This window comes from Felis catus, chromosome E3, assembly GCF_018350175.1.
Source record: "Felis catus isolate Fca126 chromosome E3, F.catus_Fca126_mat1.0, whole genome shotgun sequence".
In the NCBI taxonomy this organism is placed as follows: Eukaryota; Metazoa; Chordata; class Mammalia; order Carnivora; family Felidae; genus Felis; species Felis catus.
The window spans coordinates 1,044,493-1,067,917 of NC_058383.1; the positions used below are offsets into that span (position 1 = coordinate 1,044,493).

Below are 23,425 nucleotides of genomic sequence, written 5' to 3' on the forward strand. Positions count from 1 at the left end.
CCGAGGAAAGGACCTGCCTGCCGGAGAGAGCTCCATTCCCTTCTCCCTGGCCCGGAGGCTGGGGTGGCAGCGGGCCCGCTCCAGGACGGGCACCCTGAGCACGTCTGTCCCCAGACCCCGTGCACCCGCGGGGCTCCTGGGTCAAGGTAAGCCACATACTAGTCAAGCGAATGCCCTGCTCGGACATGGGGACTCCAGGTCTGCATTCTGAGAGTACAATTCCCCTTGCTTGTTTTTCTTGAAGAAAGTTCTGTTTTCTTTTTAAAACCAAAGTTCCGTGAGGTTGTGTGAACCCAGGGCAGTTCTCATTTTCGGATCGCTTATTTGCACAAACTGCCAACGTGGGGGTTGAGGGTGTTTGTTTTGAGGAGGATGTGGGAGCCACAGGAAAGACAGAAAATACCACAGGTTTGAATTCCTTTCTCACAAAACACATACGACGGGCAAACTCGGTTTATGTGCTCGGGAACATCTCCACCCCGCGCCCCGAGTTACAAATTCACGACCCGTGTCAGACGGGCCGGCGGCAACCGTGCGTCCAGGGCCAGCGTCTGGGCCCAGCTGACGCCCGGGGGGCGCAGAGCTGCCTCGAGCCACCTGCTTTCCCCACGGGGCCGGGACGGGCTGCAGCTCGGAGAACAGAGAACACGGGCCGCCCTCGAGCCTGGGGCACAGGAGGCGCAGCCCCAGGCTCTCTGGCCGGGAGCACCGCTCAGCCGAGGTGGCACGGGACCCACACTCGCGCTTGGGAGTGGCCGCAAAGTGCCAGGGCGCTCTGGGACGACAGAGCCGCACGCACACACACGCACCCTCACACAACTGGCGCGCACGCTCACTCATGTGCTCGGACGCACTGCCCGTGCATCACCCACGTCTTGGCTGACCTGGGTCCCCCAGGCCTGCCCTCTGGGAGCATTCCACCCAATCCACCAGGCGGTGAGACGCCTCCATCCTGAGAAGGGCGGCAGAGGCCACAGGCCGCTGGGAGAGGCACTCAAGGGGCCTCTCTGGTCCTCAGGAATGGCACTCTGCTAACCTTATTCAAAACGGCTTACGGTCACAGAGGGGCCACACGACCGAGTCTGTACTTCACAAGCGACCGCCAGTCGGCTGCTCAGGGCAATGACAACATCTCACTGGGCCAGGAGGAACACGTCACCCTCCGGGGAGACACCCCCCGTCTGCACCCCAACACACAAGGACAGAAAGCCAGCCGCCAGGTGCTACTGATACTCACTAGGATGACGTTTTCTCACACGAATGTGGCCGCCGTGGAATGCCTGCGGCCGAGAAAGCCGTCGTCACGTAACTTTGTGTTCCCAAAGTTCAGCCATACCGTCAGACGCCAGCTCACGAGGCCCGACCTCCTGGTAGGAGATCAAGACGGAAGAGATCCCAACCCCATTTTCACACATTACTTGATTAAAAGAACAAGTCACAACGACACGTACTGAGTGCTGACCACCGCCCAGGGCCGCGCCACACGTCTCCCGTGCGCGGTCTCAGGTCCCCTGCCTGCCACGGGCCGGGTCTGCGGCCACCCCGACTTCTCAGATGTGATGCTGGAGCACAGAGGAGTCAGGTCAAGGGGAAGGGAAGTGGGAGGCTTCTGCGGGTTCTGATGCCGCAGCCAGACTCTACTTACCGGGTTTTATAGTGACAATGTGAACAGAACGCTAAGTCACCAAACTGCGCTCAGCAAACGCAGAGGTTTGCTCAAATCCGCTTCTGGGCCACCTAGGCAAACATCAACCCCACGCATCCCAAAGGGATGCGTGTGACCACAGTGTCACTCGTTCCAACGAGCACAGGAGCAACGGCCACTTCTTAAGCACTTACCCGTGGCAGGAACCGCGTCAGCCATTCCATCTGTTACCTCACGCACCCTTGTGGCTGCCTGTGCGCTACCCGCGCGCGATCCCCATTGGACGTACATCAGGGAGAAGCCGGGTGCCAAGGTCACGCCGCGTGCCGCTGCCCTGCCGAAACCCAGGTCACCCAACAAGCCCGCGGCACTAAGCGCTGCCCGCAGGCCTCCCCTCGGAACTTGACGACGAGGCGGTCCCGCCCGTCGCAGACTCCCCCAGCGCCCACGTTTCCCTTCCTGCCGCTGGGAACACAGCCCCCGGTTTTGACCGGGTTCCCGGCTGCCCAGGCGGGGGTGACGGTCAACGCCTCGCCCGCAGCCAGACGGGCCGATGACCCGGGTGGGGCCAGCAGGGCGTGAGCGGAAGGCACGCAGCATCCCAGCCACCTCTGTGAAGATGAAGCCACTGACCCGTGCTCCGACTGTCCCCTGCCCCGGAACTAAAACACTGGTGCAGAGCGAGCCACCGCTGACCCCACAGCAGGGACGGCACCCCAGGGGGAGGCAGAGCAGTAAGGCGAAGGGGGCCTGGGTTCCTGGCTACTCACCCCCCGGCCTGTGGAATAAACTTCTAGTCTACTTAAGGTACCGGACCTCGGGCGCTCTGTGCTTCGGGCGTTGGCCTATACCCTGATACAGATGTGTAAACCTCAGACTTCCTTAGATCCTACTTTTTGGTTCCTTTCCAACACAGTCGCCGAGCCCATCTTGCACGCTGAGCCCCGTGCCCCGCCTGCGGTATTCCCGGTGGCGGGCCCTGGACAGTCGTCCCAGCCTGACGTCCAGCAGCCACACGCTTCCGACCTGCGCCGAACCACGACCTGGTACCCAGGCCAGGGGGCTTCGGGTGGCGGCTGTGTGGAGTCCAAGCGAACGTGTGGGGCCCCGGGGCCAACAGAGGCTTGGGGGAGGTAAGGACGGCATCGTCCAGACCAACCTGATGGGTCGGTGAGAGCCAAGACTTCAACCTCCACTTTCATTCTCAACCTTGAAAGATACGACCTATGAGCACAAAGTGAGCTACTCAGCACCCGGGGAGTCCGACACCCGCACCTGCTTCCCTGGCCTGTTTGGGCAGACTGCCGTTCGGTCTCCTCCAGGTTTGCAAACGCATATTCCCGACAGGGGACCGTGCGGCCTGGCCGGAAGAAGGCCATCGTATGCCACGAAAACTCACCAAGAGAACGGCAAGTTTCACTAGGCACTGTTACACTGTTTACGCTCCTCGCAGCAGGAGACGTGAGCTCTGTGCCTGGGAAAACCATCTTCAAAGCGGCGACTGTTTTCCCAGCTGTGAATACTCCATCCTGGGAAATGTTTTCATACCATTACAAAAATAATTTTGAAAAGATTGAACAAATATTCAGGCTCATCTGCCCATTCCGGTATTTCAGACCCGAAATGGGAGAGCTTTCTTGCGCACGTTGTCTGATTAGCCAGCGATTAATATTCCTTATAAACGTTAGCGAATGTTATAATGAAATAAGCTTCCTTAAATAAATGTGGTGTCCACTCGACTGAAAACAACAAATTTGGTGGCTTCCTCTGAACAGCCAGGAAGTGGCGATAATTCCAGCAGGAGGAGGGCAAGGCAGGAAGCATGTTGTTTTATTACTACGCGTGACCTTGCAGAAGAGTGGTTCTGGTGAAGGAAGCGGCCCGGCGGCCCTGGGCAAAACCACCTGGGAAGGCGCGCACACACGTCACCAGTCGGCTCCTGGCACCTCCGGGGCAGAATTTCCCAATAGCTTTAAAACACCCACGCGCGCCAGGGCCAAGAGCTCTCGAGACCACAGGACACCCCCTCTAAGGCGAAGAGGGAAGAAAAACAAAAAAACAAGCCACCGAAGCAGAGACTCACTCGGGAGGCCAGGTTCCGGGCGGGCTCTGCTTTCCGAGGCAGGAGGGGGGAGCGTCTGGGCTGGGGCTCCCAGGGCTGTGGTGGAACAGGGGGTGACGACGCCGGGCATGAAGGAGAGCAGGGGATGGGGTGGAGCCACCCAAACCCGGGGACGGGGTTGGCGGGGGGGGGCGATGGAGCACAGTTCAGTCTCCAAAATGGCAGTGACAGTCGGATCCCGGCTCGGTTCACAGACTCGCGTGATGAAGTGAAGTGTGCCCGCCTGCCTGAAAGCTAAGCACGTCTGGAAAAATACAGATGTGCTCAGGCACCAGACATTTCTCTCGGCTTTTCCACGTCTTCTGCATTCCTCACCATGGCTGTGCTCTACATGCCTGGCGTGGGGTGGGGGCTCTGTCTTCAAACACGAAGAACGCTCCTGGAGGCGTAAATCGAGCGACACACGAAGAGCTCACGTGCGAGAGACGCATGCCCAGACCGGCATCTCCGGAATGGAAAGGACACGCAAAACGGAACGCGCCGACGTCAGCAGCCGGAGGGGGCCTCCTCCGTTAACTTTCTTTTTTCATTGTTTGCAGGCCACTTTAGTCAACAGGCGAAGCATTTCCAGGGCACACGGCATGCGCGACTTATCCGAAAGCAGCTCTTTTCTCGTCTGTCGGTGTTCTCGGACGCCGGTCGGCACGACCACCTTGTGCCGGGCCGGCGAAGGTCCGCAGGCCCCCCGGCACGATGCGTGGTCACACGGCGCACACAGCAGGCCGCTCACGCACAGATGCGGGCGCCCCCGAATCGCTCTCGGCAAAGACAGGCGAGCAGGTTCCTCCCCCGCCTCCCAGGTGTGCCTGGGCGCCGCGGACAATCCAGGCCACGACCAGGACGAAGGCCCGAGAAAGGAGCCAGGTCAAGAAACGTGTGCGCCCGGCAGTCCGCTAGGCGGTGTCCCCGGTGGGGGACCCCAGGCTGCGCGGCAGCGTCTCGAGGGAAAAAGTTACCAAGATTTGACTCATTTTCCATCTTTCTCCCCGGCCAAGCTCTCCCCTGAAAGAACGCTGCTGGTTCACGATCTGTAGACACCGGAAAACTCCCAGAAACCACTCTTGCCATCCGACGTCACTCCCGGTGAAGCACACCTCCCACGTCAGCTTCAGGCCACGACCTCGGGCCTCCCATTTGCCAGGATTCGGGGTGACAGCCTGGGAAGCGGCCGTCTGGGCCCCGGACCCCGCTCCCTCCCGCCAGCCAGCCCCGCCCTGCCTGTCGCCCCCCCCCCCCCCCAGGCTGCCTTGCTGGGCACCAGCGGGAGTTAGGGACCAGACGCGCCCCTGCAACACACACGCCAGGTCACCTTCAAACCCTGCCCTTGGCCACCGTCCCTCCCCTCCCTCCGCACTCCAGAGGAGTAGCGCCACAGGGCCCCCGCCGGGCCCCCGCCGCCCTGCACTCTGCACACCCGGTCAGGTGCTCACCTCTCTCGGCCCGCTCGGCCCCCTGGGCCCGCTGTTGGGCTCCACGCCGACGCCTCTGCCTTTGCTGTCTCGGTCAGATTCCGCTTCAGCTTCCCGTTTGTTCCCAGGCTGGGGGAGACGGGACAGAATCCTGACTCTCCCTCCCTTCATCCCCCCAAAACCGCAAACCCATTTAGCCTCGCCCAGGTGCCCTGCCTCGTGTTTCTTGTGAATTCCGTCCCCCGTCCTGCCGGCGGACTGTCACCACGGTTCCCTCCTCCCGTGGTCCCGTGGACCGGGCTGTTCCGCCGTGGAAGTCTTCAGGAGGGCCGTTCTCCGTGGGACGCCCCGGGGGCCGGTTCTGCACTGATCTCTGCCGGAGGTCCAAACAGGTCTCCCGGTGAACTTCTTGGCTGGGGGCTCCCAGGTCGCGGGTCACTGAAATTTTGGGTCTGGCCCCCACGCACGCCGTGGGTTTGGGATTCTGATTCTCCATCATGGGCTCTTTCTTCGTCCACCCTGCCTGCCTGCTCTATCTGCCCAATGGGTAGGATTTTCCAATTTATGGCTCTTGGCTTCGGGGCCGGAGTCCGGCTCCACCACCTGCCCGTGAGGGGGCGGGCCACCTCGCGTGGCCGTGCCACTGTTAGAACACGAGCCCGGTTCCGATGACTCTGGGCCCGCCGGCTCCAGTTTCGCTCACCAGTCTGGCCTCGAGCTTCTGTATCTCTCACTCGTGGCTCGCTTTCAGCTACGCCATACGGTTCTGCTGTCACGCTTCTTCCACACGCTCACGCGCCTGAAGCGGGACAGGGTGTTTCTCACGTCAGCCAGTCCACCAGACTGGCAAGGGCTCTACGCACGTGCGTGACCTAAAATTTCACGACAGGCTGACGACCTGACAGGCTCCAGGTCACCTATGGCACAGAGCCCTTTTCTGGTGACTCCCACACGGCTACCGAGCCAAGCTCACTCTCCTAGGGGTCACAGCCCCCATGCCACCTGACCCCCAGGTCACCATGCAGCCTACGGCCTCCCTGGAGCACAGTGAGTTCTCGGGCATGACAACTGGCAGTAGTTAACTAACGTGCCACGGTTGTTCTGGGGGCAGTGTCAGAGCCTGGACCAGGGCTGAGGGCCACGGCCTTTCCCCCAACGAGGCCCTAACTTGGCTCTGGCCTCTGGGCTCCCATCTGTAGCGACGTCTCAGGGTCCGGCACTTAACCGGGTGCACAGCCAGCAAAGACTCCCTTCTGTCCACCAGGCAACCTCTTCCCTCCTCACCTTCGTCTGAGGGGACCCGAACCACATGCACCCACTCCCCACAGAGAATGACTCAGGCCCCAGCACCGCACGGTGCGGGAGCCACACCCAAGCCCATCCCGCAGGGCTGAGGGACTGTAGGCGGGCAACAACACAGTGCGGCCCAGCCAGGGCCAGAGGGCTGCCAGGCGCTCCTAGACAACAGGAGACAGGCTCAGTGGGGCCAAGTACTTGGTCGGTGGGGGGACTTCACCCACGGGGGCACGTGCTGATAACCCCCAGGCAACCACTCTCAGCTTCCCTGGGATCTGCCTTTGGAGACACTAGACGTAGAAGGACCCACATCACCAGTGAAAGCTAAACCCGGCCGTCAAAACCCAGGGCCACCCCCAGCCAAGGGGGCAGAGCCGGTCCAAGTATGGCAGAGGCTGAGAAGCCAGACCTCGAACGGGAGGCCCCTGGCGATGCCTCGCTGCTCGACCCTCGTCTTTCTCTAACGGCTAGAGAAACGGAACCCCGAGGGGGCATGGGACAAGACGGGGTGTGGGGAGGCAGCAAGGCCTTCGCCAGGGAGGCCGGTGCAGGGCCCAGAAGCGGCAGGAAGCTCCTGCAGGCTGGGAGAGGCAGAGGGCTGTCTGCTTAGGGCAAAAGCCAAAAACAAGAGTAACGTGACTGGAAAACTACCTGACACGTAAAAGAAAGATGAAAGGGGGATCCTGGGTGCCTCAGTGGGTTAAGCATCCGACCCGATTTCGGCTCGGATCGTGATCTCATGGTTTGTGAGACGAGCCCCATGTCGGGCTCTGTGCTGTCAGTGTGCAGCCTGCTTGGGATTCTCGATCTCCCTCTCTCCCTGCCTCTCTTTCTTAAAAAAAAAAAAAAGATGAAGAACCCTTAGCATGAGCAGTGTTTTCAAATCAATACAGAGAAGGTCAACTTTGCAAAAGACCTGGTAAAAAATCTAGAAGCTGCAAAAGCACATGACCAACATGTACACGGAGAATGACCGTTTGCGGTCATGATCAAAGAAGCTGAAATGAAAGCAACCACGAGCTACCCTCTTCTTGGTCGTACCAGAAAACACGGAAACCCTAGCACCCAGAGCCGATGTGGGTACTCTCGTGTATGTGAAATAGAGTACACCCACCGTGAAAACATGGAGAACGTGTCCGCGACGTTCACCGCGAGGCTGTCAGCCTGATTCCTTCCATGTGCTTTTCTCCAGTTTCTCCTTCTTTCTTTTTCACACTGGCCATGTATAACTCAGGAAAAACAACAAACGTTGCTTTTTTAAAATTCCACTTTGCCGAGTTGCTCTCTGCTGAGCACAAGGAGGCAAAGTTACACACATCTCCCGGGCTGACGGCCGCAGCAGTGAGGGCATTAGCTATGGCCGGTGGACGGCGGGGCTGGCGGGGGTGGGTGGGGGGGTGGGGGCGGGGAGACTGTTTTCTCTGGCCCAGAATGACAATTGCCAGGTCTCCACGGCAGCAGGGAAGCTGATCAGCTTCTAGGTTTTCTGCAATTCTCCAGATGTGACAAGTGATTGGAGAAACCGTGTCTCCACCGTGGAGACCGTGGGGCACACCGAGGCCGGCCTAACAGACCGCGGACCCGTGCCAGCCAACTCTGAGCGCCGCCCAGTGAAGACCACCACTCTTAAGCCCCTGGAGAAAAAGGATGTCGCACGCGGGCAGGGCAGACGAGGGCACATCACAGCTGGGCCCGCCAGGGCGGCGCCACCACGAGGCCGGGGCAATACGCCAATACCAGCCCACGGCGGTTTCCAAGCCAGGAGCACGTGTCGCCAATCCCCGAGCGGGAAGTTAATTCCCAGGGCGCTTCCGGCTGTCCGCTTTGAAACGTGAGCACAGACATCAGAACGACTGAAATAACGAACAGAAACACCGAACGCTGGTGAGCGTGCTGAGGAGCTCACCTCGCGCACGGTGACGGCGGGAGCGGAAGGGAGGAGAGCCGCGTGTTCGGGACGTCAAAAAACGTGCCTTACCAGCCGGCCCGGCCCGCGGCCATGCTCCGGGCATCTCCCCAGAGAAGCGAGCGCTGCTGCTCGGGGGTGTTCACAGAAGCTTTACCCCCAAAAGCCACGATCTGGAAACGACCCAAATGTCCTTCACTCAGTGGGTGAGTGGTTAGAACGGTAGGGCCCAAGGGAGCCGTGCAGCGACAGAGCACTTCTAAGCCTTGACCGCGCTGGCGGCTACAGGGATCCAAGCTGTGACAGAACCGCACTCAGACGCAGGCACACGCATGGGTGCACGCACACACACACACACGCCAGCACTCGAGCGCACGCAGGAATGTACACACAGGAGCACACCCGCAAGCACGAGCACGGACGCTCGGCAGCGGCTGGGAGAAGGCCCGTCCCGTCGCGTGGAGAAGGTCCCGTGGTATCATCAGAGGTTGCTAAGGGACCGCCTGGCTCCAGGGGACACAGAGCGGGTGGAATGGGCCCAGAGCACTAGAAGGGCCTCACAGGGCACCACTTCCAGCCCCCTCCCGGAGGAAGCCTCCCAGCGTGACCCCTAAACGTCCACCCTGTCTCGGCTGGACTTGCCCAAGGACAGGAGAACTCGCCCGTTTATTAGATGGCTGACTTTCTCAGGGACCGCCTCATCGAGGCCAACATCTACCTCCCTGTGCTTCCGGCCCCTGTTCCCGGGTGTGACAGAGAGCAGGAGGGAGCGTGCGTGCACGGTACACGGCCCACTGTGACACCGGAAAGCCCCTCCAGCGCTTACAGGCAGCGTCGGGGACTCGCCGCACCGCCCTGAGGTCAGCTCCTTAAAACGGGCCTCGGGCCCCCGGGCCCCCCCAACCGTCCCACGGCGGCTGAGCAGGGGAGAACCCAGATGCCCCCTAGCACGCCCGCAGAAGGTTTTGTCCTCTGCGTCACCCGCAGCCTCTGGAACCCTCCGGCGAGCTTCCTCGTGCGGTTTCCGGTCACGGCTTCCGGGCTCCGCGGATGTGTATCCGCTTCTCCAGCAAGCTGCAGCCAGCTCAGGCAGCGGCCTCCACGTCCACACAGGACAGAGGAGCCACTCAGGTGGCCAAAGGGCCCCACGCTTGCACCCTGGACCGCCGGGGCTCGCGTCCAGAAGAGAACACGAGTGCCCGCGCTCAGGAAGCGGCACGTTAGGACCACTCTCTCGGTGGTCCAACTTCCCGTCTACATAGATACTAATTTTATATTTCAAACCAAACGTCCTCCTGCCGGTCACAGATGCCGTATTGTTTTCCTAATTAGCCCTCCGTGTGGCGGTGTCCACGGCCACCTTTCCCCCGCAGCAATGACACAGGGCCGTCATCGGTCCCCGGGACAAACCCAGAGGCCTGCCAAGCCTCCCAGGGCCCCAGATACGGGCCACCCTTTACCCCAAGTACAATCCCCGGGCTTCCTTTCATACCGTGGAGACCCAGGAACTTGGGGCAGGAAGACCCCTGCCAGGAAGCACTGCTCCAGAGGCCAGCGCCGGCGCGCCGGACGCCTCGCAGCAGGGGGATGCGCGCTCTGGGCCGAGTCCCCTGTGCCCGCCTATCGGGGTAAATACACCGCATCTGCACATGGCCGTTTCTTTACGTGCCGTCTGTGTGCTTCTGCCCCCCACGGGCAGCCTGAGCAGCGACGGAGACCACAACGCTGGCCCGAAAGGAGAGATCTGCCAAGCCCTGATCTGCCTCAGACCCACTCTCTGGCCAGGTGGGGAAAGGATGGCGACCAAAAACACTGACCGAGAGACCAAAAAATGACCATTTTCATAAAGCGTCAAAGAACTGATGAAACGGGGCATCTGCAGACCCAAACCGAGCGGTACCCAGAAGCTAGTCCCCAGAGACATCGCAGGACACGGGGGCCACTCTGCCCCGAGGCCACCCGCCGGTGCCCGGAAGTCAGGGGCTTCGGCTCTGGCCGCCTCCCGGGCTGAGGGGACGGGCTCGGAGGCCAGGGCCCTCCCCCACCCCCCCCTCACCCCCACCCCCGGCGAGGTGGAGAGCCCAGCGGCAGAGAGCCATCCTGGGCATCCTCAGCCTCTCCACCGTTCCGGAGCGCCCTTCTGCCGGAGAGCCCCACACGGCCTCCGCGTGGGCTTCGTGTGCTCGGCGCGTGGGAGTGTGCTCTACATGAGTGCTGTGAGTCTGCTATGCGTGAGTGTGCTCTACAAGTGAGTGTGCTCTGTGCGTGTGAACGTATAAAATGGCGTCCTCCACCAGCTGCGGAGTGTGAAAGCTAAGATTCCGGTGAAGAACTTCCAAGTCTCTGTTTTGCTTTGTTTTGTTTTTTTTTTAATGAAGCAGGTTCCACGCCCAACGTGCACCTCAACTCAGGACCCTGACTGAGGTCAAGAGTCGCACACTCTGGGCCAGCCAGGTGCTCCTAAAGTCTCTGGTTTCTTGAGACATTCTCACCTTTTGAGAGAAGTAAGAGCTAAAAAGATGTGTCTGGTTTTGTAATAGACCTTTATTGTTTTCTTAAGGGGGAGAGTCTACTTCTGGGGGGGGGGGGCAGGGGGAATGAGATTGTTTTTTAGGTTTTTTTTTGAGAGAGAGCGCAAGTGGGGGAGGGGCAGAGAGAGAGACAGACAGACAGACAGACAGACACAGAGGATCTGAAGCGGGCTCTGACCGACAGCAGCGAGCCCAATGTGGGGCTCAAACTCGACAACCGCAAGATCATGACCTAAGCCAAAGTCAGATTTTCAACCGACTAGGCCACCCAGGCACCCCTGAGAGATTGTTTTTAATCATGTACAGACGTTAAATTTCACCCAGTGCTCCGCACGCATGTACTGAGATGAAAACAGCCGCAGACACAGGTCCTTTCTGTTTGTATGGAAACACCCAAGCCGAGATCCGGCCTGTGCCAGGTTGCCCTCTGGTGCCAATCCAATTGCCGTTCGCCTCTTACTGCAAATGGGAGGAAGTCGGCGAGAGACACTCCCTACTTCCAAGGTCACAACTCGTCCATCATTGGGTTTTCTCACATTCTGTGTGATTTTTCCACCCCAACAGCTACCGCTGGCTGTAAACCCAGACGCTAAGCGACACGGTGACTTAACCATGGCTCTGTCTCAAACACGTACAATTTGACACACCTGCTGTTGTTTTACTGCAAGTTATACGTGAGAAAAGCCAGTGCAGGTAACGACAAAGAGGAGGCCATCGTCCTAAAGCCGTCTAAACTCTACCCCAACCCCCATAATAAAAAAAAAAGAAAAGATCATCTTGCCTGATTCACCTTCCTTTATAAAACTGAAGAATTCTTGCCACAAATTATTAGAATCGGTTGAAAAAAATACATAACCATGAACGCTCCTATGACCTACTATATACGAAAACACCTAAGTTAATTCAACGTTAAAATAAAACTTCTTCCCATAGCAACACAAAAACCAGTGTTTAATACCTACTTGCTCAACAAGTTCACGTCCCAGTTTGATCCCCATGAGCTGCCGCTGGGTTTGACTGGTTACGGAACAGTCAGGTGAAGGCTCACCATGCAGAGTGTGAGGACATAGTGGGTAGAAGAAAACGAAAAGCTTGGTCAGGCCAGAAAGGTCAGTTTCTGAAAGGAAGGGGGGACAGCCAGCCTCTGCCCGGACGGAGAAGAGGGCATACCGTGTGCCCGGGCGGAGACGGTCAGAGCGGGCCCAGGAGGCCTGGGAGTGTCCTCTGCGGGGGCCCAGACTCCATTCCTGAGTTGTAGTTTGTGTATTTTGATATCGTGTGACAGGGAAAGACAGACCGATGGGATCTGCCCCGTGCTTGCCACAGGGACCCTACCCAGGTCACTTGCTCCTGGCGAGACACGCAAATCTCCTAGGAGAGAAGCATGATCGTCTGAATGACATAAAAACAACCTCAAAAAAGCACAAAAGACTTTCCTTTTTTTTTTTTTAATATTTTAACGTTTATTCATTTTTTTGATAGAGAGAGACAGAATGTGAGCGGGGGAAGGGCAGAGAGAGAGGGAGACACAGAATCTGAAGCAGGCTCCAGGCTCTGGACTGACAGCACAGAGCCCGAGTGGGACTCGAACTCACGCACCGTGAGATCATGACCTGAGCTGAAGTCGGACGCTTAACCGACTGAGCCACCCGGGCGCCCCAAAAGACTTTTCATGAAACGTGGAAGCTGATTCCAAACCTCGTACAAATAAGAAACTAGGTGAAAACATCCAAAAACAGGGTCCACATGACAACTGGAGGTACTTACTCTACTCAATATTAAAACACGCCTATAAAACCTGAAGAAGGGAGCAGCGCGGTGACAAGCAAGTTAAATATAACACGTTTATGGACTGCTGTGCAGCCCAGCTGAGAGGAAAATACAGAAGAGAAAATGCTCGTAAGTGACAGTGGGAGGGAGAAGGCGGCCATTATCTCTGGGATGAGGACTGACATCTGCCTGCACGCACGGAGAATGTCGTCATCAAAGTCAAACTGGGACAAAGCATGTGTAAAACGTGCACAAAAAGGCAACCAAAGCACCGGGAAAAGAGGAGAAAGATGTGGTGAGGACACTCACAGGACAAAGACGCTCCATAAGTGACTGAAAAACGTCTCAGTCCCACTGCTGACCAGGACAACACCAATAAAACGGGCTGCAGAAGGGCACACAGGGGAGGCAGACGCCAGCGCCGGCCTCGGGCCCGGACGTCTCTCCCCTGGCACTGGCCACACGCCGTCCCCCCGCCGCTCCGGCCCCTGGGGGCCCAGAGAAGAGGTCGCACACGTGCACAACGGCACTCCGGTGCCGGGCAGGCGCATCCACGTGGGAAACGAGGTTAACTGACCGTTAAGAGGGCGGCCGTGAGACATGCCACCGCCCCACCCGGGGAAATCCTAACATTTCGGAAGATCCACGAAGATCCACACTTGCGGACTTGGAAGCATCTCCGGACACACCCCTGACGACGTGTTAACAGAAAGTACAACCCAAGTACAACCGTACAAGAAAAACAGGTAAGTCAGACTTTATCAGAAGTCAGAACTCCTGCTCTTCAAAAGCCACTGCTGGCAAATGAGAAGGGGACCCACGGATCAGGAGAGAATGCGCTTCCAAACGGAAATCGGATAAAACACCTACATCTTAAATAGGTAACAAACTCTCAACACTCCACCGTAAGAAAACCCGCCACTAAGAGCGGGAAGAGAGCTGTGCGAGCACTTCACCAACGGGACCTTACGCACAGAAACAAGGCTTGCCAGATGCTCACGCCCGTCAGCGACCGGGGCAGAAACTACGAGAAATTATTTCAATGCGGGTGGTTTCCCCCACGTCAGTTACGCCTCAAGCAGCTGCTTGTGAAAACCACGTTCCCGAGAGCGGCCAAAACAAAAAATACCGACAACAACAAGTGCTGACAAACACACAGAGCACCAGCGCCCCGCGTGCCGGCGTGGAAGACGGCCTGGCAGCTCCTCGCACACGTAAACACACGGGGTGCCCGGTGGCTCAGGTGGCTGAGCGACCGACTCTTGATTTTGGCACCAGTCAGGCCATCAGGGTTGCGAGATCAAGACCTGTGCGGGGCCCAGTGCTGAGCGTGGCGCCTGCTTAAGATTCTCTCTCCCGTTCTCTCTGCCCCTCCCCCCACTCACGCTCTCTTAAAAAAAAAATAAAAAAGTAAACATACACTTACACTGTGGTCCATCTGAGTCCTGAGAATTTACCCAAGAGAAAGGAAAACAGAAAACCTCGCATACAGTCACAGCATACTCCCCATAGCCCCAAAGTGGAAACGAGCTAAAAGTCCAAAGACCAGGGAACGGAGAAACAAACACGTGGGACGTGCAGTGGGTGAGACATTACTGGGCAGTGAAAAGGAAAGCCCTCAGGAGGCAGCAGAGGTCACCATGACAGGACGAGGGGGACTTCGGTCCCCTACACCTCACCGGGAGCCTCGGGGCTATCAGGGAATTTCTCTGGGTCCCTTTTCTCCAACTCCCCCAGCCCTGCACGGCCATCACTTTATAACTAACTGGCTGACAAGTCCACGTTCAGTAGTCACAAAGGAGAAAACAAAGACAACGCAACAGGGGAATTCAGGCTCCCGGGGAGCTGCCTGTAAAGATTGGCAACCCCTCAGCTGCTACTTTCACAACCAAAACTCCACTGCCAGACCCGCGTATTTCTTGAGGCAAAACACCATTAGGAAGTACTTTGGTTCTGAGCAAATTCTCAAGGCCGCGAAGTTCACAACCTCGCGTGACGGTTTTCGGAAGCGTTCGCCGGCTTGACACCCACGTAATTCCTATCCCGATTTCAAGATCACAAACGAAGAGAAGAGGGTGGTCCCGTATGGAGCAGGTGTCTCCCTTCCAGACAGGCGACACTCCACTCCACGGCCGCTGAGGGTGTGGTGGTGCGGGGCCCAGCCTCTCTCAGCCCCGCTGTCACCCGCCACGCTCCAGTCGGGCCCGTGAAAACACACAGAGCACGCGGGGTGGCACGGGGAACTGGGGAGCCACCCAGCTTATGCACGGCATGTCACATTCTGCAAGAAGAAAAGTACTTGCTATTGCCACCGTGCCCTCTGGGCTCCAGGAACCCATTCACTCCCAGCGTGGGGTGGTCTGCCGGACAAATCCGGGGTCCTTCTCCCGACACAACACCCGCGTTGACAGCAGTGCAGAAATGGGTGCCCCAAAGGAGCCGCGTTATTCCTTAGACGGTGCTGGGCCTCGCCGCCCCCGCACGCGGCTGAGCCGCCCGCTGGCCGGCAGCCCTCAGCCCAGTTACACTGAGGAGTCAGGCCAGGCACCCCGTGGGTCCCTGTCTTCCTTGGGTGCTCCGAAAGGGAAGCAGACACAGGAGGCCCAAGTGGGAGTCCCTCCTCTGCCCCAGCCAGCTGAGAGCTGAGCGACTGGGCAAGCGGCCGCCTCTCCGGTCAACTCGTGTGTGAGACCAGGACGGGCCACACCCGGGGCCACTGGGCCTGAGGACTCCACTGTGATCAGGACGGTCTCGGGCAAACGCAGGGGTTCTCACCCAAGAGACGGGGGAGGAGGGCCCTACTCACTGCCAGCCACGCCTCTGCCTCCAGGCAACCAAGGGCCTGGGCACCGCAGCGCCCCTGCCGGGTGCCCACCGAGGCTTGCAGGGGCCTGACTGGCCCGTGAGTGGGGCAGCCGCGTGATGTCTCCCTGTCGTGGGGCTCGCTGTCCGGGACAAAACCGAACGGTGGACTATCTCCTCGGCGGTGGTGGGGAGACCCTCGGGAGCAACCCCTGGGCTTCTGCCCCTTCCACTCCCAACTGATGACTGATGACGGGTCGGCAACCTCTCGGGACACACCTGCTGTCTAAGATTTAACCCTCGCCACCCTCTCAAAGGAAGGGGCCCAGCAGCTTGAAGGCGGGCCTGTACGGCCCGACGCCCAGGCTCGCGGGAGGGTTTCAAGAAGCCGTGAAGCAGGCAGAGACTCCCTGGTGCAGAGGACGGGTCCATGGACCCTGACTTCCCGCGTCCCTCACGCAGCAGGACGGCGGGAGAGGGCGTGGTGTGGGCGGCAGGTCTCCAGTGAGGCCCGCGGCCGGCCGGCCGGCCAGAACCATATCCAGGGCGCTGAGGGAGGCACTAGCAGGGCTCGGCCCGTGCCGGGGGCGTCACAGACACCCTCTCCCGGCCTCGGGCGGCGAGGGCCTCAGGTTAACTAACGGGCTGGTGAGATGCGCAAAGAAGGGAGGTTCTGAGCGCCCGGGGCCGCACAAACGGCTTCCTACGTTCCGGAGCGCACAAAAGAGGGCCAGAGAGGAGTCCGCTGGGTGTGCCAAGGCTCCCCTCCCAGCAGGAAGCGCGGCTCTGAGGAGGCTGCCCCGGGGCCACGGAGGGCCAGCCCTGGGGAAACTTTGGCCCTCCTGGCGCTGGCTCAGGGCGCTTGTGCTGTGGGAAGTGGCCACATGGGCTCCCACGGGCCCATCCAGACAGCCGGTCCCGGGAGGACGGCACACTGGTCCAAGTGGGGACAGAGGCTTCTCTGTTCCTCATGCGGATGGATTCTGGGGCTTGATCCTGCAGCCAGGGCAGGGCGGGGAGGGGGGGGGCGGGGGAGGACAGCACAGTACTTTTCCACGAGCTCCCAGGGGAATGGGATGTGCTCTCCAGGCCTGGTCCACCCGCCCGCCTCAAAATTAGGTGCAGTGTTCCATGTGCTTTCCTTAAAAATGAGCCTGACGTGGCTTTTCCATAATTTCCCACGAAAAGCAGAGTGAAGAAATCCTCTTATTAGCGCAGCCCAAGTGTGTCCGCCTGGAAGAGCCCCTCCCTGGGAGACCGGCCCGGCAATGTAAGAAGGGGTCTTTGGGACACAAGCCCACAAGTGCCGCACCTCAGAGAACTCCCCCTACGAGTGCTCCCGCCCAGTAACCGCGCTGGGCCGGAGCTCCTCCCGGGAGAGGACCCCGGGCCGCCTGCAGGCGGAGGGGCGGCGACCCCTGGTGGCCGGGCCCCGCATTCCCATGCACCGCTTCCTGCTCCTCAGCCGGGCCAGCCTGCCACCAGGTCAACACCCCAGGGACCGAAAACCAAGCGGAAGTGCACGGGACTCTAGCAGCAACTCTGTCCACTACGCCACAGACCCCGACAAAACTGTAGGCCTCAAAAGAGAAACCAGAAGCTTCTCTTCCGTCTTCCAAATCTACTTTAACCAACGTGTGCTTTCATAACAAAAAACAATCACACACTTTTAAAAATGACCTGAACTCAGCAGAAAGAAGGTCCCCCCGAGGTTAGGCAGAAATCCCAACCTGTGTGCACGGCTACTGTCAACCTGCCCTGTTCTGCGGGGCCTGCCCCGGGCTAGCAGCCGGAAAGCAGGCCACTCCGAAAGGAAAACTGCAAGTTTTAAACAAAACTTAAAATCACCAAGGTGATAGAATGGAGTTTAAAAAAAAAAACGGAGGAGGGGCACCTGGGTAGCTCAGGTCACGATCGCGCGGTCTGTGAGTTCGAGCCCCGCGTCGGGCTCTGTGCCGACAGCTGGGAGCCTGGAGCCTGCTTCGGGTTCTGGGTCTCCTTCTCTCTCTGCCCCTCCCCTACCTGTGCTCTATCTCTATCAAAAATAAATCGCCAGGGACTAGGCGGGGGCCTGGGAGCCAGCTGGCAAAAGCACAGAGATGCCTCGGTGGATGGAGGCCTCAAGTGACCCGGACCAGTGAGTCATCGGACTGGGTGCACACCCCCTGAGGGACACAGAGACTCGCCCAGGCGTCTACAGCACGGGTGGTCTCAGGAGCGCGCTCCCAGGGCCCTAACGCCATGCGCGCTCCATGTGTACTCGCGCCGAAACTGCTCAGAGAAAAGGCCAGAATGGCCTGCGGTCAGGAGTTGGCGTTGTCATGAGGGCCCTCCTCTCTTCCTCCCCTGCACCACGGTCCTTTCCCCATCTTATGAGAGAAAAGCCACCTGTCACCCTGAAACCTGCTGGGGACGTTTCTGAGGGCAGAAGAGCCCACAGGGCTCTCGTAAGTGGAGGCAGGTCTGAATCACGGGTGCCACAAACAACAACAGCGACTGGCCAGAGACGCATCCCCGACCGAGTCAGACGGTTTCCAGTTCTTCCTCCACAAGGACTGGAGAAGGACCTCGCCAAGTTGTCATCCAATGGCCGATCTCTAACAACACATTGGGACCAAACGTGCCCCCAAATCACAGGAACAGTCTCCGACTTTAAGGAATTAAGCGATGCTGCCCAGACAACGCTTCCACCCGCGTTCACCGGTGTGATCGAGCTTCTCGGTGCTTCCAGGCAGGCGTGGACCCACAGGAAATCCCGTCCCCTCCGAAGACAGCAGCGCCCGCCCACAGATGCACGCGTCACCACGGGATACGCGCCCAATCACGTTCTACTTCATGTGTAATCTAGGAGAATTTGTGACACCCTGTACTGTTTCCATCAACCGCATACTAGAAATTGTAAAGACAGCCCAATCAAGAAAAGCGTTAACGCTCAGACCAGGAACCAAATTTAAGTGCACGTATTTTTGTAACAGACTTCTGTCCCATTCAATATGAGCATTTGTATGTTGTGACTGAATTCTTTTTTAATGTTTATTTTTACTTATTTTTGAGAGAGAGCGTGAGCGAGCATGCGTGTGCAAGGTGGGGGGGGGGGCGGTGGGCGCGGTGGAGCAGAGACAGAGGGACAGAGAAAATCCCAAGCAGGCTTTGCACTGTCAGCCGAGCCTGACGTGGAGCTTGAACTCCCAAACTGTGAGATCATGACCGGAGCCAAAGTCAGACACTCAAGTGACTGAGCCCCCCAGACGCCCCAAGATCTGAATTCCTCAGGACAGACTCCCGGCCATGCTCCACGCGTCACTGCGTGCACGGCACTCCACCCATTCCCGAGAGCGCAGCCCGTGCTGTCCCGCCGCCTCCCGTCTCAGACACAAGTGCCCCCGACAGCACGGCACCCCAACGGCGGTCGGTGGACGCTGTGCCCGAGGAAAGGCGGTCGTGGTGTTCGAACCTGAAGTGCACCACCCTCTTACTTGTCTTACAGCCGCTCCCAGAAGCCCCGCAGCGCGAAGGCTTGTAACCCACCCCGCCCTCGCTGCGCCCTCCCTCTGGACTGGGACCCCACGTGCGCCCACCTCGGCGTGCGCTTCCCCGGTGCCCGGTGTGGCCGCGGGTGGCATCTCCTTCGCTGACGCCTTCTTCAGTTTTTTGTTCTTTTTCTCTGTCATTTCGGTAATTTTTCTCTTCCGTTTTGCCATCCTGCAGCAGAGAAGGTAAACTGCTAAGTGCGTGACGAGAGGTCCTGGGCCACGTCACTTTTGTGACCGAGGGGAAGAGCGCTCTCCCGCTATAAAAGTCCAAACAAAGGCAGGGGCGCCTGGGGGGGGGGCTCAGTGGGTTGAGCACCTGGCTCAGGTCACAATCTGGCGGTTCGGGAGTTCAAGCCCCACTCAGGCTCTGGGCTGACAGCGCGGAGGCTGCTTGGGATTCTCTGTCTCCCTCTAACCCTGCCCCTCTCCTCTGCTCTCTCTCAAAATAAGCAAAATTTAAAAGAAAGAAAATATGGAAAATCTACACGAGTTAGGGGAAAGGTCAAATCCCCTAGGCAAACCGCCCACGATCTGGGGATGTTGCAGGCGACTGTCGCCGCCGTGGCTAGGGCATTCGGTCACGGTGATGGGCCCGGGCCGGGCCCCTCGACTTGTGGAAGCAGCACCACCCGGGCCGCATATAAGGCAGGACACGGTGTGAGAGGCGTCTGACAGGTGTGCTTTCTCCAGCACAGTGGTGTGCAGAGCTCCAGGAAAAGCCCGGGAACCCTAAAACCCACGTCCTTCGTGGGATCGCGCCACAGGGAACAGAAATGGTTGAAGGCCGACAGGTCAGGGAGAGCCCTCCCCTGAGGGGCACTGCCGGTGGCTGCTGGAACCTCCGAGAGGTTTCCTGCAAGGGGGCATGTGGGAGGGGAGACCTCGGAGTGTTTTTTAACGCCAGTCCTTTCAAACTGTATTTACAAGGTCTACTAATATCAGCTTTCGTTCTAACAAACTATAAAAATGTATTTCGTTTTTTCATGCTCAACTAACTCCCAGTTAACATTCTCCATGTTCCAGATTTTACAGGCACATGTAAATTATACACGTACATATTGTATACTTATGTCTACGTCTTTTTAAAAATTTACCTTCAGACCTGCGGTTCAAGGCTGTGTATACGGGAAAAGGGACAGAAACCCAATGTTGTTCTCTGAACACCAGCTCTAGCAACAGAAGTTCAACAAATACTTTGTGAGCGCCAACTCTGTGCCAGGCACTGTGCGGGGTGGCAAACACAGAGCGAACTGCATGGCACGCAAGAGCCTTGACCTCGTGAAGCTTCCCTTGTGGTGGGCAAGAGAGATCTATCGTCCAGGTGAGAAAATACTTTTACGTGAGGATGAATGCTACCGAGAAGGTAGAACAGAAGCGAGCGCAGGTGACATAGGGGCAGGAGGCCTCTGGGAGAAAGCCGGTGAAGGGCAGGGCTGGGGAGGGGGAGGGGGAGGGGGAGGGGGAGGGGAAGGGGGAGGGGGAGGCGGGGGAGGGGAGTGGTGCGTGCGGATGAAGAAGGTACGGCAGGTGCAAAGGTGCAAAAGCCGGGCCTCCGGACCCCCCCTAAAGGGCCTGTGGGCAGGGACGGCAGATGGAGGGCGATGGCCCCCTGAAGGCGAGCAAAGGCTGGATGCGTTCTGAGAACGTGGGCTCCCCAGGAACACGCTACTGAGATGTAGATTTCCCCCAAAGCAAAACCGTTTTCACGGGGACAAAAGGGGAAAATTACGTCAAGGGGGCAGCTGGTGGAATGAAACACGCACACCCCGCCACCAAGCAATCCACCCACGTACATCAGCACTTGCCAGTCACTCTGTCACCACCCGCAGAGTGCCGACCATGTGCTAGGAGCTGCTCCAGGCTAGACCTCTCAGTCCAAGAGACTTATTCACACACAGGTGACACGCTTATGGGGGACACAAACACAGGACACGTGAGACATAACTGTAACCTGCAACCGAACAGAGAGGGAAAGCATTACAGGAAAGGTGACCATAAAGGGTGATCACAGTGGAAAAGGCGTAGAAACAGAGTACACGGAGAGCCCAGATTTGGGTTCTCAACACCATCCTCTATGAAAAAGGAAGCGGGGAGGGGAGCTCCTTAGACTCCCGGTCTGGGAACCTTTGCAGAGCAAGGAAAGTGCAAGGAGAACCTGGGTTATCAAGCTGTGCTGAAACGCAGGAGATAGTCAAGGAACATAGGGCCACGTTCCAGCGGACACAGAGCCAGCATGGAGGGCTCCTTCTGCCCCAGTTGGGGCTACGATCAGCTATAGCATATTGAAAGAGTATCACTGTTGTGGAATCAGAAAAATTCCAAGCTCCACAGTCTTTAATTAAGCTTTACCTAAAAAAAAAGTATTCAAAGCCAGAGGCTACAAATTTCAATTAGCAGTATAATAAGAAATCGTGAAAGAACAAGAGACTGTTGACACAGGGGCTTTGAAAAGACAAAGGACTCCATCAGCCAATTACCTTGTTGGGGAAATAAGAAAAGTTTAGCAAATATTTACACACCAGTCACCACAAAAGTTAAGTTAAATCTTTATTCCTTCTGTAAGCTATCATTAAAAAGTGTAATCACTAAGTCTATTTGCTAAAAAGGGAGAAAGACTTTTCCATATTATAAAAAGGTTTCTTTTAATAGTTCTGAGAGATGGTATGTCTCATGACTTTGAGACAACAGATGCTTGGTATAGAAGACATTTCCTTACATGCACGGTCAGTGATTTTCAACAAGGGCGCCTAAACCATTTAATGGAAAAGAACAGTCTTTTCAACAAAAGGTGCCGGGACACCTGAACTTCCACATGCAAAACAATGAACTGAGAGCCCTACCTCACACCAAACACAAAAATTAACTCAAAATGGATGACAAACCGAAGTGTAAGAACTAAAACACAGGGGTACATCTTTATGACCCTGGATTAGGCAACAGTTTCTTACACAGGACACCAAAAAAAACAAAACAAAACAAAAACACAGCGAAAGAAAAAAAATGAATGGTGGACCTCTCAAAATTAAAAATTTTTGTGCTGCAAATAATTCCAGCAAAGAAGTACAAAGACAACATCAAGAAACGGAAAAATACTTGCAGGTCATGTAACTGACAAGAGCCTTGTATCCACCATGTGTGAAGAATTCTTACAACCCAATAAAAAAGACAAACTTGGTGAAAAAACAGACAAAGGATTTGAATTCGGATTACTCCCCAAACACACAAGTGGCTAATGAGGACAGGAAAAGATGCTCAACACCATCCATTGTTAGGGAAATGTAAATCAAATGACCCCACTTCACATTCCTAGGTTGGCTCCAGTAACAAATACTGGTGATGCCTGAAAACTTGGAACCCTTATGCACCGCTGGTGGGATATAAAATGGTGCAGCCACTCTGTACAACAGCCCAGTGGTTCCTCAAAAAGTTAAACATGTCGGGGCACCTGGCTGGCAGTCAGTAGAGCATGTGACTCTTGACCTCAGGGTTATAAATTCAAGCCCGACGTTGGGTGTAGAGATTACTTTAAAAAAAAAGTTCAGGGGCGCCTGGATGGCGCAGTCGGTTAAGCGTCCGACTTCAGCCAGATCACGGATCTCGCGGTCTGTGAGTTCGGGCCCCGCGTCAGGCTCTGGGCTGATGGCTCAGAGCCTGGAGCCTGTTTCCGATTCTGTGTCTCCCTCTCTCTCTGCCCCTCCCCCGTTCATGCTCTGTCTCTCTCTGTCCCAAAAATAAATAAACGTTGGAAAAAAAAAAAAAAGTTCAACACGTTACCATGGGTCCCAACAGCTCCACATGCAGATACCTACCAAAGAAAACGAACACGTCCACGTAAAAATTCCAACACTAACGTTCACAGCAGCATTCGTCATAGTAACCAAAAGGTGAAAAAACCTACGCATCCAGCAACTGCTGAACAGGGAACAAGACGTGGGGGCGCCCTCGCAATGGACGGCACTGACCGGGCGACTCAGCCCCGTCCTGCCACAGGAGAGGGGCCAGTCGCGGGTTACCGCACACGGTACAAGCTCGCCTACACGCGGTGTCCAGGACAAGTCCGCACAGAGCGGGAACATAGCTCCGTGGGTGCTCAGGGCTGGCGGAGGAAGGGGCAGGAGGGGCTCATAGGTCCGGGGTCTCTCCTGGGAGAAGGAAAATGTTCTGACACGAGGTTGCGGTGACGGTCACACAACGCTGTGAATTCATTAAAACACGGGAAGATTAAAAAAAACAAAAAAACAAAAAACCTCACACCTCTCTCAATTATTTGTAATAAATTTAGCAACACAATGCCCCTGTATTGGTTTTCTTTCCTTTTTTTCCCTTAGCGGTAACCCTATTTCACAGGGTTTTGAGGACGGCGTGCACGTGTCTACGGCCTCTGGCACACCCGGGGCCCACAAGTGTGCAT

The 23,425-nt window shown here is 57.3% G+C and overlaps 1 protein-coding gene across 2 annotated transcripts in view; it reads right to left on the reverse strand.

The window, feature by feature from the left end:
* CE3H7orf50 (chromosome E3 C7orf50 homolog) overlaps positions 1-23,425 on the reverse strand; it is a 120,196-nt gene that overhangs the window by 80,844 nt on the left and 15,927 nt on the right. For both annotated transcript variants that reach the window (XM_023246549.2, XM_023246548.2), the window contains one exon: positions 19,060-19,183. In XM_023246549.2, coding sequence (XP_023102317.1) covers positions 19,060-19,182 — 123 coding nt within the window. In that variant the 5' untranslated portion in view covers position 19,183. The remainder of the gene's footprint in view (positions 1-19,059; positions 19,184-23,425) is intronic.